Raw genomic sequence first — 14647 nt, 5'->3', positions numbered from 1 at the left:
CTGCTGTCCGACAGGAGGCCATTCTAAATCCCACAACCCATCCATCATACCTGACTGTTTATGTACTCTGCACCTGTGGTCTGAATCTGAATGCAGTGAAAGAGGGTTGGAGAGAGACAAGCTGTGGGACGCAAGTCTTTTCTTTTACCTCCTCTTCCTCCTCCTCCTCCTCCTCCTCCTCTAAGAGTCCTTCCTCTCCTCTCCCACTCTTTGGAAAATCATTCCCTGAATTGGAAAAGGGGCCCTGGGGCCACCAGGGGCCCAGTCACTCGTTTAAATATATATTTTTTACAGTGGATAATTGACTCCCTTCGCCTGGTAATTCATCTCTTGCATATGCCTGCTAATACATCAGTGGAAGAGAAGCTGCCGACCTCCCAACCTTGTCTACCCCCCAACACACTCCACCACCCACGTACTCAAACCTAACACACTAACACACGGGTCCAGGCTGCTTCTCTCCTAACTGAAGAGCCAGGAGCTTGGAGTGTGGAGTGGGGCGGTGAAGGAAAAACTTGAAATGATCGATGGGGTGCATTGTGGCATTATGAATGAATTATGCCTTCCAAATACCTTGAGCAGTGCCGACTGTCAGCCTGTATCTATACTAATCTGGGAGGAAATATGACTGTTTCCACATTAAAGAGGGCTGCAAGAGACCCAGCCGCAGAATTAATTGAGCAATCAAGCCATTAGGAGGAATGTTGTACATGGCTTCGTGGTTGCAGAGACCACATTTTTCATCGCAGACTGGCAATCCCATTCTTTTCTGTTTTACCCCCTCCCCTGGCTTATCGTTTTAATGTGCCTCCGTCACCAAACAGATTAGGATTATTGTGACAAGACAGAGGTATCTTTTGTCTTTTTGAAAGTGGTGTCAGCACCTGATGCATTTATCATAGGTGTTGCAGAGACCTATTCTCTTTAACTTCTGTGCCCGGCTCCATTTTTCTCTCAATGTGACACTATCTGACCAGTACAAGAAAATAAACTATTTAATGGGGCTGAAGGGTTTAATATTTGAATAATTGTTAATGCATTATTTCTTAATTAAAGACAAATGGCCATTTGATCATCTTTAATCATGAATATTAATTAATGTGCTCACCTGGTATAAATTTAGCATCATTTTTTTATGCAGGATGCTGTATATTTCAGAAGTAGATGTAAATAGTTGTTCATTTTAGTACTTACCTTTTAATCAATGCCTATCATACTTTATGATGCACCTCAAACATCCCTTAAAGCAAATTTTCAGTGGTAGTATTGTACTGGCACAAATATAAAACAAGTTGAGGCAGAAACGATACCAGTCGCGCTGAACAATGGCGTGATTTATCATCTGATGGCCCTGCACAGGAAGCACATTATGCTCCCTCTCTCTGGTGTGGAGCGGTGAAGGCTCCAGGCCACAGGGTTAACCTTGCCCTTGTCCCTGGCTGCAGGCTGGAGGGAAGACCAAAGTAAGAATGGGGCTGTTGGCCCCTCAAGGGTACAGTAACTACCACTGCTCCATGCTAAGGGACAGTTTGTAATTTGCTAGGGGTGTGAGGGAGGATTGAAGCGTAAAAAGAGGAAAAATATTTTTCTATGATCAGTCTCGACAAACAGAAAGTGGATCCCTCTCTGGCTTATCCACATGTATCAAAGGCTTGGCTCGACAATCTGGGAATCTCATTAATCTCATTTCTGCTGTTTTGAAACAGCTCTTCTGTTCATCAAATGGTTGGATGCTGAAATTCTAAGAGGAACGGAACATTGTGTGTAGGTAGCCTAAATGAGACATTTGAGATTAAGATTAATCAGATTACCATATTGTGGCTAGTCCTGTTTATTTCAGACATATAAGGTAATATATTTCAAAATGACAAATATTTGGGCTGGGTTGAAACAGTATGGTCTAGGTCAAGGAATAGCTGATTAGATCAAAGGATAGGCAGAATGTCCCTGATGCTTTTTTGAATAACTGGACCTGCTGGAAGCATAGGCTTGTGTGGTATTGAATGACTTTTGTTGTGCTGTATGCTAGGCTAGGTAGAATAATTTGACTATCCCTAATCAAGATCAATAGAGGAGTTGTTTGTACTGTGATTTGTCTTGACTTCTTCACTGCCTATCAGCAATTTTTTAACATTAACATGGGAAATTGGTGCAGATTGAAATTATGTAATGCGTGGTATAATTTCTAGTTAATCTATTGCAGATAAAGCAAACGGTCAATCTACAGTAGCACTAGATAAAGCACAGGAAAGACAGTTAAGTGGTGTACACACGTTGAACTGTGGTATAGTTGGCACCAGGAAAGACACTGTAGTTTGTGCCAAAAGAAAGCTTAAAATGTAAAAAAATTATATACCAGGAATAAACTACCCTCACCTGTGCCAAGTACAAAAAATACACACATCACAATAAAAAACATAACCCTCCCCATAGAGGAAAAGAGGACAGGTGGACCGTCCCCCTAAACTCAATTGAAAAGGGAGCTTTGAGCTTTGGCCATTAACCAAATCTCCCTGAGGTTCCAATAGATTCATAATACTTTTAGGTTTGATACAGTATTCATGGGCTCGCTTTAATAATGACATTCATATGATGTACATATTCTATTTGATTGCCATTTCTCTATGAAGTAAGGGCTGCTCAGTAACCCACAGTGGCTGTGGAAAAATATGAAAATGTATGCCTACACTACTGTTAAGGTTCTTTCAAGAAAAGCACCTATTAAATAACTTGAATGTAAAAAATAGACCAGGGACACAAAAACATTGTATACACATGACTGCACTGTTTCTATGTTATATATAAATGATTGTCTATTTTCTAGTGTGATAACAACAATAATGATTATTATAAAATAAATAGGTACTATAAATACATTTTAATTCTTGCCTACAGTCTTCTGATTACATGATTTGGTGGTAATTTATAAAAATAAAATAAAAATCACAAAGTAATGATTTAAATGAGTAAAATTGTAATTTACACTGATGTGCTCGACCAAATGTTTTACCATCTGTGAAAGTACAGTTAGGCATCAGACTATACTGCACAACACTGTGGGTTTTCTAAGACTTTCAATTCTGTTCTATGATCAGTGAAGCTTTGTGTCCCTCTAGTGTATAAAAATGTACATTACAGGTTGGAGTAAAAACTGACCTATGATACTGCAGAACTACAAAATGCAGAAAAACTGTCATATTGCTTTGCTGCAGGTCAAAAGTACAAGTAAAATGGACATTAGTCCTAAGGCAAGATGCCTGACTCATGCTCAATTTATTTACCCTTACGTTTTTTATATATTTTTTTAATTTAATGTTAATAATATTGATTGATATAGTTCGTCCTCTCGTTCCCTCACCAAAAAATTTTAATTAAGACACAGAGTCATTTTTTCAAACTATCCATTATTCAGCCCTGTCCTAGTCTGTAATTAGCGTTATTATATGGAGTTAGATGTGTCTCAATATTGATAAATATGTCTAGAAAATCACAACTCACGAATAAAAGTATCTGTTTCACAAATATAAATATAATTTGTGAATATGTAAAAACATATTTCACAAATAAAACACAAATCTGTAAAACATTTACAACTGTTGCTTATTATTTCTCGTGTCAATCCACGCTTACACGAAACAAATCACGTCCCGTATTGATTCTGCAAGGGACAGTGCATTTCATTTTACGGGAGGGGTGGCAATTAGATAACTTGGAGTGCATTAATTAGATTACTTTAGTTAAGCTACAGTAGCCTACTAACTGGCTAGCTGGCTGTAGGCTGACATAACTAACTGTGCTTAAGGTAGTTGCCTGAACTCGAAAACACCCTCGGCGTTGTATTACCCATTGGGGATGCAGTCAAAAATTGTTATACAAACAAACGCTATTCTCACATTTCAGGAAAAACGTGTTCTATGCACTCCAATCCACCAGGTTCCAGTCCGGATATTCCGTAAGTCCAACTCTGCCCTCTGACTGAAACCAAGCAAAAATTCTAAATATAAAATTCAGATCCGTAAATAAACTTAAGATTTGTAAATTTAAGTCAACACCTGTACATTTTAATCAGTAGTTGTAAATGTTTTACATATTTATGTTTTTTGTGAAATATGTTTTTACATATTCACACATTTTATTTATATTTGTGAAACATGTTTACATATTTACAGATACTGTTTTTATTTGTGAGTTCTGATGAATATACGCACGGATTGTTTAGATATACGAATATTGAGACACATTTAACTCCATATTATTAGTATCGTCCAAATTCATGAATGGAAACGTTTTGTGCCTTTATCGCAAAGCTGCATTGCAAGCGGAAAAGTACATCAAAACACCTCAAACTACATTCACTAATCTGTGTCGCGCTAGCATTGATTTTTCAAAACTGTGAACTGACGAAACAGCTAGCAGAATTGGCTAAATTCAAACTGGCACTAGCGAACTATTTCCTATAGCCACTGCTGCAGTTCTTCGGCAGTGGTCATGGAGGTGAGCGTGAACTTTAACCACAACAAGCTATGTGAAGATAGGTTGCTCCGCCTAGCTGGCCCCTTTTCGTAGGAGGACATCAGAATAATATTTCTAACTGTGGAAAATGTCGTGGCCATAAGAAAAGCACAAGGAACGTGGGAGAAGAAACTTGAGCTTTCACTCGTTGCCATCTCTGTAAGGTCTGATCACCGTTCCATCTCTCAACCCCCACACCAGGACGACATATAACCTCCAGGTCCCAAGTTCCTCCAGATCCCAATCACAACGAATCCTTTTGCTTTATATATTGTAATGATCCATTTCCATTCAAGAATTTGGACGGTGCTAATAACGCTAATTACAGACTGGGACAGAGCAGAATAATGGATTGTTTGAAAAAAAATGCTATGTGTATTCAGGAATATCCTTTGTAAGCGGACTTTGAGAAACTATACCTTTAAGTGGCTTTAGTATCAGCGTCCTGATTTGGCTCAGTGAAATAACTCGTTTTGCACCGCGGAGGGCACAGTGACAAAAATAACTGGACTCCCAGGATGCATTGACACGTTATGTCAAATGCAGTCATGATGTGTGGTTGCTGTCACTATTACATGGGGAAAGGAACGTTTGAACCAGCATGTTTATTAAAGCATTGATTCAGATTATAGTACAAGCTAGATCGTTTGGTATCTATTGTTTTTACAATGTAATGTATAATTTTATAGCAAACATGTTCAATTCGTACTTAAACTTATTAACTTGTGGAAATGTTAAACAAAAACAATTCCTTGATCCATATACCAAAAAATTTACTCATGTACAATTATGATTTGAACTGCAGTCGCATCCTTCTCGGGGCAATCTTTTTGTTGTACATAATACGTAATACATAATAATAATTATTATGTCTATGGTCTCCAGACCCAGTTTTTCCCCTAGTGGTTTATGAACGTGACCTCTTGACCGACATGTCGTCATATGATGGTTCTCGCCCTAACCCCTATAGTTCTGGGCAAATTTGGAGCGGTTTCCACTCTGCTTTTGTCCGTGTCATTTTCACTCACTTGGGCAACGTGTTCTTGTGTGGAACTAACATGTGGGCATATCAAATATAAAGTGTTCCCAGTCCAGATACAGAGCAAGTACAATTCGTGCTGTGTTCTGTTTCTAAAATAACAGATACACACGGACAGATAGGAATGCAAATCACGTATTTCAGCTACAAAATGCTACAGCTGGAGGAAAAACCACGCCTATCTCAAATGGTCCAATCGGGTTATTTTATCACTGTTGCTACTCATTTTACAGGCATTCCAAATACAGAAAGGCCAATGATCTTAAGTATGCAAATAATGGACATTGCGCAACACGCTTGCGCTTGCATTGTTCATGCGAATTTAACTGTGAGCACCAGTTAAGTTAATGCATTTCTATCTGGAAGGTTGGTGGATAACAGTCAGTGTCAAATACTCGCAGTAAAATATCAGCAAGCAATATAATCGTTTCGATTTGGATTTTATGTGCAAGATGACATTTGAGGAACTAAGCGGGGATTATTCTGCAGAAAGGTAATCTATACTTGAGTTATTTTACATCGCTACATCAGACGAGTGCAATCTACGGTCACATCACTGTTTTTACTGTTGTCAACTTGGCTAGCTAGCCAGCCATGCTTACACGTTTAAAAAAAGAATGCGCAAAGCGTCAGACTTTCACATAAGTTACTACAGTAAAAGTATCTAAGTAATTTGACAACTTTGACGTTACTGGTCAGCAAATTAGTTAGTCTTGAGTGAACTTTTTGCAGTATTTTAATCAGTACAGTACGGTGAGCTTTTCAGTTGAGCTCACGAGACACTCGGTCTGCTTGCCGGTCTCTTACTGTGAACTACTGTACTACCATAACGCCGGCTTCGAGTATTTTAGGAAAGCATCTTGTATTATATGTACTATATAGATATTATATTGGATTATCATTCTAATCGTAATATAGTAGTGTTTGATAATTTATGGAGTGACGTGCACCCAAAAACAAACGCAATTTCATTCTTGCAAATCAGTCAGTTGGCCTCACGCCTCGGCTACCTGAAGCAAGTTGCAACTAGCTAGCTAGCTTATGCAATCTTCTAGTGGCGCACATAGACGGCTACTGGGCTCGAGCGTAGTCTGATAGCTGAAAGACTAGCCCCGGTATGCACTTGGGGGGGGGGGGGGGGGGGGGTGTATTTGACCATTGGGTGAAAGTTATTGTGAGTTTGATGTTAGTTTATATAGCTAACAATGACTTCTTTATAGGATGGATACGGTTGCAAAAGCCTTGGAAGAGGTTCTCTCGTCGGCTTTACCCCAAGGATGCATAACAGTCGGGGTCTACGAAGCAGCGAAATCATTGAATGTGTAAGTAGGCTACTCTTAAGTACAATGTTGCAATTGTGTTATTTGAATTTGCATGACTGTTTGAAAGGTTTAGAAATCATGTGTCGTTACGGTGTCACTAACTAACTATAGGTATGTTTCTTTCTTCACCAGTGATCCAGATAATGTCGTTCTGTGCATCCTGGCTACAGACGAAGATGATGTGAAGGACGTGGCCCTTCAGATCCACTTCACCCTGATCCAGGCGTTCTGCTGTGAAAATGACATCAACATCCTGCGAGTTAATAACACCAGGCGTCTGGCAGAGATACTTGACGGGGGTGGAAAACAAGGGGGCGAGCCCATGGACCTGCACTGTGTGCTAGTCACCGTAAGTATCCATTCCCACTCATACAAAATGTTGAATGTAACATTCCAGGTGACTTTCAGCAGGAGAAGTGTGCTGCAGTTAGCTTCGGTGTTTGTGTTTTTTTTTCTTTTCTTTTACTGGCGCAAGTGAGAAATTCATGCTCAGAATTTGCCAGAACATGCTTGTGCCCACTAGCTTATTACTCCTGTCTTCCCCCTAGGACTTCAGTAGAGTATTCATTTATGGAATTTATTTTGTTCATAGATAGGAAAAAGTACTGTTTTCCACTGAAATCTGACATCATATTCGACCCATAGGCTCAAGATATGGGTCAAATATGGTCTTTCTGTGTTTCAGGTGCAATTATTTACTTTCTCTCATTTTGTCCTGTCTTCCCAGAGCCCACAATCCTCATCCTGGAAAGACCCTGCCCTAAGCAAGGTCAACCGTTTCTGCAGGGAGAGCCGGTGTATGGACCAATGGGTACCGATCATCAATCTCCCAGAGCGATGAAACATCACCAGCTAGGCCTGCCAAGGACTTTCTCTGAACGGGAGTATTGTGATCCCTGATGGACACACTACCCTGGTAAAATTCCTGAAGGGAGGAAGAAGGAAAAACAACATAATAAGGCATTTCGGGAAAAAAAAGATCAGGTCCTGCTATCCAGGTGGGATGCAAAAGGGGATGGATTTCCCCTGGGACTGGTAGACTTGAACACTTGGCTAAGGCTGCTGAGTCGAGATGACCAGGCACTTTTTGTGTTTGACCACGACACCGAAACCTATGTCTGTGCATTTAATGGAAGATGGACACACTGTACAGAAGAATACCATCATGTATGGCTGAGCACTTGACCTGGTGGGGAGTTAAGTCTCTGAGAGAAACAGAAAGAGGGTCTGTTTTTAAGCACTCTTATTAACTCCCTCTGCAGACACCAAGCACTTGTAGAAACACTGGACTTTTGCCAATGAATTTTGTATTCACACTGTTGTGTTTGTTACTATTGTTATATAATTATTTAAAAAGGGAAGGGCTAAATATCCAATGAGTAGTGAAATACTATGCATTCAGTCAGTGTTTCTAATGCCAACTGTTTTTTACTCAAGTTAATAGTTTTTTTTTTTTACAGTTAAGTTATTTCTTAAGATATTTAAATGTATTTATGTTTGAATTTTTTACCATTATCTAGCTGCATTCTCTACAAAAAGGCACAGATGTGTTATTGTGGTCAATAAATAGTATTTTTGAAGCTAGAACTCGGTGGTCCTTCTCATTCACTTAAAAAAAGGAAACAAATATTTTGGCACTTCTGGAACTGTTACAAAGCCGGCCCGTTTGACACCTGTATAGGCAATCACGTGTGGATTATAGAGGTCACACTGACCCGTATGGACTCGGTGACATCCTCGTGCTGGGCGACAATAGCCCCCTCCACTCGAGCTTTGTTCTGCTTGGGTCAGCAAGACTGTGCTCATTCATCCGTTCAGCTTCCCTTTTCACCCGTCCTGAGTTCAGCCCACCATTTAGTTGATGGCCCTTCCTGCATACCTCTTTGAATGCATCACACCTGCTCCCTGCGTAGGCTAGGGAAAAAGACTGCATGCGCACAGTTCACACTCAGTACATGGACACTTGACATTCTTGAGGTTTCTGCTGGGTACACATGCTTTTTCTTTTTCGTTTTATTACAAAACCAGAGAAAGGTGGTGTAATTACACCCTGGTTATCAAACACCTGCTGGCTGAAAAGCTTTTTGAGCCGGTTGCTGGCTATTGGTCTTTTGCACGGAGGGTGCGGTGGAAAGTGCATGACTGGGAGTCATTGGAATGTTTTGTGATATCAGCCGAGTGCATGCAGGTTCAATACTCTCCCCGTTCCTTCCTCCACAAACCGTGGTGTGACATTGTCACAAGATGACACTGAGTGTGGATGATGTCAGAGTTGATGCAAGGGAGACTGTCCTCGAGCTAATCATGCTTATGAGTGCTAGTCTCCTTGGCGCCGGAAACCCCAGTTTCCGAGATATCATCTGGCATGAATAGAATTGACCTTTGTTCACTGTAGATCCTGGACTGGTGAATCTGGAGCTTCTGGAATAATGATCGATACCAGTTAAAAATGCCAGTTTGTCCAAGATTGGTTTTTATAATGTATTACTATTAATGAATTTAGCAGACCCAACAACAGTGTGTTGATGCCTCTTTACTGCATGTTATAACTGATGTGTAGCACTGACAGGTCGAGGACGTGACACTGTCATCATGTGTTATTGTGTTGTTGACGGAAGGGTTATTTCTTGACAGAAGTAGGTGAAGGGGGATGTAAGAGCTGTGATGACACTATATTCCCTGGTGGTAGCAAAGAACTTGACATTGTCCGGTCCTTAGCGTCTAAACCCAACCAGCTTCTCAGGTACCTCACTCATCCTGGTGATCGGAACTGACGGACACGTTGCGTAAGGTTTTACGGCACTGCAAAGAGTCAGGTGAAGTCAAGTGAATTAACACTTAATATTTTCAAGGTAACGTTTATTTTTTTGGATTTAACTCCCAGTTTCTGTAAAAAAAAAAAAAAAGGAGTATTACAACTGGTACTGCAGAAAACAGTGCGCCAATACATTAGGCGTCTGGCGCGGCCCGCTGCATTGCTGAATGGTTAAGCGAGTGACTCGGTGAGGGGCTGTGCAGGGGTGGGACAGTGCAGAGGACAGTGCAGTCCTGGTCTAAATGCCGCCCCCACCCAGCTGCCCCACATCAGCACATTCCAACCCACTGACACTGTAACTGCCAGCCTTTCACTGAGCGAGGCACGCGGTCCGCGGTCTGTCCGAGACTCGGCTACGTGCCCACCGGGCCGGCCCCCGGGAATACAAAGACATTGTGCTTACCAGGATTACACTGTGCTTCAGTGTGCTCTGTGCAGGTTTGTACACAGCTACCGCGCCTGAAGGCCTCCGCTGTCAGAGTGGATGACAACGTACCTAGCTTCCCCAGCTCCAGAGATGATGCAAGACGGAACCAAAGCTCTGTACGTCAGTGACAATCCACGTATTTCCTCACCGGGGATAAAATGTGTTTACCTACCAGCTGCTCTAAAACGAGATCAGCAAATTAAGGGGAACAAGCTTCAGGCTGGGCTAACAAATCCTTGAAATTGTTCCTCTCGAAGGGCGGAAATTAGGGTTTCACCACCAGCTATTTTTAGCTCTCCCATTCTCTGATTCCTGGCGGATGTGGGCAAGGGCCTATTCTATCCTTTCCGTAGTGAGGTATAAATACATCTCCACTGGACCCCACGTAATTAGAGGAAGCCATAGAAAACTCTGTTTGAGCTACATGCTGCTGAATCAGTGGGCGTTCTGCAGCTGAGTTTGACCTGCATCACAGTTGAATTAATTTCCTCTAAGTGCTACAAAATTAACCTGATGTTTTCCGCATAAGTCATTGTTAAATGATCATTATCAAGTTTAGCGCAACTGACTTTTATACATGCGTTGGTATGTGGCTTACACGTCCTATTTCCCTGAAGGAAAACATACATTTTAATGCCAGAATGTACCGTTTTCAAAGAAGCAATGCAGACAGAACAAGGTGCAATAATAAAACTGTTTAATGACAGTAGGAAAGACCGCACAATAGCAGAGAGAACCAAGGCTCCATCACATATGAAAAACAAAGCCACATACAGACAGATGTCTTTAACCCACAAGGTTCGCACAGTCTTCGCAGAGGGTCAGAGAAAGGTCACGTGAGTCTCCCAAAGGTACATTAAGGCCATTGCTGGTATGCTGGTAGTATCAGAATTGTAACACGGTGGCACATTAAGTCACAGTTAGCCCCATTTGGCATACTGTAAGTGTTTATCAGTAAAACCCATTATTAGAGAGAAAAGCGGTGGATATTTAATTGTCATCGCTGAAGAATTCGTAATGGATTACTGGGTACCCCCTCAGATTTTGAGACCTCTACGACATAAGTACCTTTAGGAGGAGGGAGGCATAATACCAATAAAACAGTAGCACCAGGTAAATACAGTCAGACGGTTTCTTTTAGTGACAAGTCTGAGACATAACAATGGCACGATTCAGTTAGAAATCCCTACATTTCAGCACTGAAATAACTTTTCTTTGTGTGTATCTTCCCAGTAGGCACCATTTTACCGCCCAGCTTATCTATGTTAAACCAGATACAGCTGGTTCACCTCAATCTAAAATTTGTAACAGGGAACATGTTCCCAACAGCTGTTCAACAGGGCATACAGAACCTTCTGTTCATTAATATTCAACAGGCCACAGAGTACATTGGCGACAGCCCAAATACATTGTATAGTGCATATGGTTGGAGGGAAGTCCTTTTTAACATAGTTTATAACCCACATCAACCCAGCTGATGCACCATCTAATGGAATACTTGTACACAAAGCCCCTCTTTAATTTACCAACCTATGCACTGATTATATGAAAACTATCATATTGTGTTAAGTAAGGCGACTTGGCTCACAGTGTTCTGTTATGTAACACCTAGTTTGAATGGCTGGGTGGAGTGCTGCATACTAAGGTTGTCTAGGTGAATGACCTCTTCCAGGTGTAAATTGTCGTTTCCCATCTGATAATTGGTATTGAGTTACACTCAGAACTAACTAAATAATTATATTTACATTAATAGAAGGCTGAGGGTTATGATGCTAATCTATATTAGAACATATTTTGTCCCTGGACCTACTTTCTCCACTCGTTATGGAGAGGGATGCGAAATTACAGGAACTTTCCCCAAATTCAGTTTTTTTCTGAAATCCATGTTGGATGATTCTAGGAGGAATAAGGAGGAAAGCAGGTAAACCAGAATCCCCCAACCAGGATTTTGGTCAAATTTGGGATTTTTGCAACACTAGTCACTGACAACCCAGGTGACATCCTGCGTAACCAGGAAGTAAATAATAAACAGTCAATTGGCAAACGACAACACAGTCACATGTCCAAATCATGATTCAAAAGCCTAAAATACATTAAATTATGTAATTGTAATACAAAGGACAGCAGATAAGATTAATGAAAAATATAAAACAAACCTTTTTAAGGAATGGGCAGAAACCATAGCAAACCCGATAAGCTAAATCAAACTCTTGATGTTAAACGGTTCCTAACCCTGAAAGAAATCTATGGGCTGAAGTAATGTTTGAGCATGTTTAATTTCAGTCAACGGACCAAAATTGCTTTTAAAGTAACGTCAAACCAAAAATTATTTCATGTTTTTAAATGTGCTCACAGCCTCCCATCACTAAGATTGTAATTGGATGTCACATATCAAGAAACCTCATTACATAATTTGTGGAAATTAGCTATAAAGGGACAATTTGTCTCTCCACCTCATGGCAAATCAAGAACATTTGCAGGAAATTATCTGTAAAAATTGCAGCTTTTCTATCTGCCACATTGCAAAATGAATAAACCTGCATGAAATATGTTACAACATGTAAACATATTCTGTCTGCTGATTTGACATAGCATATCTGTCCTATAATAACATTTGTAGGATTGCATGAGATACGTTTTAAAATTTGATTGATTTTAAGTTAGCGGCTGGCTAATAGACTTCTTTCAGGGTGAGGAACCCAAAAAAATTTATTTCTTCTTAAACAGTCGCAGTCCCAAGGATTATTTCTAGGCAATATGTATTACTGCACGTTATGTCTGTAACTATGGCAAGTTAAAAGTGATCAAATATAGCGTTGTCATTAAAGAGTAACTTTACAGGCTTTTTCAAAGCATGACGGATGAGTAGTGGTTTTATATCACAGTTCTCCCCAGATAAAAAAAAAAAAAAAACACAGGCAACATTAAGAAGCAAACAGATACACGAAGAGGCGTTCACTACAATATATTGCAGGGCTTTTTGTCCTTGAAGGGGTTCTCTGAGGCAGGGATGCCCATGAGCAGAGGGTCGTACTTGGCGTGTTCCCCACAGTAGTGCATGAGGTCCGCCGAGGCCTTGGACACCTACAGGACAGACACATAAGAGAGTGTGGACGAGTGTGTGGATGAGTGTGTGGGTGACTGTGTGGGTGAGAGGGTTCCGCTCATACTGGGGCTGAACGGCCCTTGGGTTCAAGACTCCGAAGGGTCCTGACAAGCACTGAAATATATACGTGAACCCCACGGTTCATCACTTGGGGTGGGAAATGTGGCGTGATCGCTCCCTCGCCTGCATCAACGTCCCATAAATGCGCCGTGGTGAAGGTGCCGGAACATTCTGGAAGCAGCTGGCAGGACTGGCACATCCTCCGGCATAGCTGCCCTACCATCAGGACCTCATCAGGGAGGAATTATTCTGGCCCCAGAGGGGCAGCTCAAGGCAGCAGCAGAAGAGGCTGCAGAAAGCAGTAAGAGTGGGAAGCCAAGCCTTGCTGCCCACACAAGGGAGCCGTAGGAGGAACTGCCAGGAGATGCGGGGCACAGATCAGGCCCAGGTTTTAACCACCCACACCCATACTTCCTCCACTGCCACTGTTAAGGCCCCCCAGACAACACCACCTTTTCAGTATTTCGTGATTAACGGCATATTCCTTTATAGTTCATGGCAAATAAATAGCACTTTGAGAACGTTTTTAAGTCTGTCCCTGAATAAAAACAGTGCAGAGCATTATGTTAAAGACATACTATGTTTTATTGTAAACTATGAACACTGGACAGTGCATGGGCTGTCGTTTTCCAAGTTGTTCCATTAGACCAAGGTGTCACAGCGCTTGATTTTTGGCCGTAAAATAACTTAATATTTGTTGCCAATGTAAATCTAAATAGAATGTTGCTAGCCTCTGGTCCCATATTTCTGCCATCTCCTGCCACTGTGCTCTTAATCAAGGGACCAAGTTCAAAATATGCTGCTAGGCTACAGCATAAAACACATATTAGCCCCTCTACCCCAGAAGAGCTGCTGGGTGTGCAGGGATTTGAGTCAACCCTGAATCACACCTAAGCTTTTCCAAGGTATTGTTCCACAACTGATGTTTAGGCTACAGTGTAATTAGTGGGGGCCACAGGTCGGGGCCTGCACACAGTAGTTCTCCTGATAGATGGTTGGCCACCTTTGATAGATGCAACAATTTCAACAGAAACGTATGATGTGCATGTATTATGTGTCATACCTTTATCCTCTCAATGCTGGCCTCGATTCTCAGCTGCTGCACGGTCCTTCTGGCCTGGGCTATGTTGCTAGAGCTCGGCATCTTCGATGACATCTTGACCTCCAAACCACTGCCAGGGCAGCATACAGAAAGACCAAATAGATGTAATGAATACAAAAGATGCAAAATATAAAAGCAAATGCCATGGAATGTGTCCTAAAAACATATATAAAACATATATAAAAAGAGAGCTGATTGCTAGTTGATCGCTTTGGATAAGAGGATCTGCTAAATGTAAATGTGGTAAACAGCATCATTCATTCA

General features: G+C 41.2%; 2 protein-coding genes across 4 annotated transcripts in view; one reads left to right on the top strand and one right to left on the bottom strand.

The window, feature by feature from the left end:
* The first annotated feature begins 5856 nt into the window (after nt 1-5856).
* Nucleotides 5857-8450, top strand: gadd45aa (growth arrest and DNA-damage-inducible, alpha, a). Its single transcript, XM_010893759.5, has 4 exons — nt 5857-6044; nt 6772-6873; nt 7006-7222; nt 7601-8450. The coding sequence occupies exons 1-4, from the start codon at nt 5995-5997 to the stop codon at nt 7712-7714; spliced, it is 483 nt and encodes a 160-aa protein (XP_010892061.1). The 5' UTR covers nt 5857-5994; the 3' UTR covers nt 7715-8450.
* Nucleotides 8451-10795: 2345 nt separating this feature from the next.
* The window catches only part of gng12a (guanine nucleotide binding protein (G protein), gamma 12a), a 38390-nt gene continuing 34538 nt past the window's right edge, over nt 10796-14647 (bottom strand). For all 3 annotated transcript variants that reach the window (XM_010893729.4, XM_010893739.4, XM_010893749.4), the window contains 2 exons: nt 14345-14453; nt 10796-13199 (listed from right to left, as the gene is read on the bottom strand). In XM_010893729.4, the coding sequence (XP_010892031.1) occupies nt 13074-13199; nt 14345-14437 (219 nt within the window). In that variant the 5' untranslated portion in view covers nt 14438-14453 and the 3' untranslated portion in view covers nt 10796-13073. The remainder of the gene's footprint in view (nt 13200-14344; nt 14454-14647) is intronic.

Source organism: Esox lucius, chromosome 3 (assembly GCF_011004845.1).
Source record: "Esox lucius isolate fEsoLuc1 chromosome 3, fEsoLuc1.pri, whole genome shotgun sequence".
NCBI classification, from domain to species: domain Eukaryota; kingdom Metazoa; phylum Chordata; class Actinopteri; order Esociformes; family Esocidae; genus Esox; species Esox lucius.
Note: the sequence above shows the minus strand (reverse complement) of the source record. Positions and strands in the feature narration are given on the sequence as shown.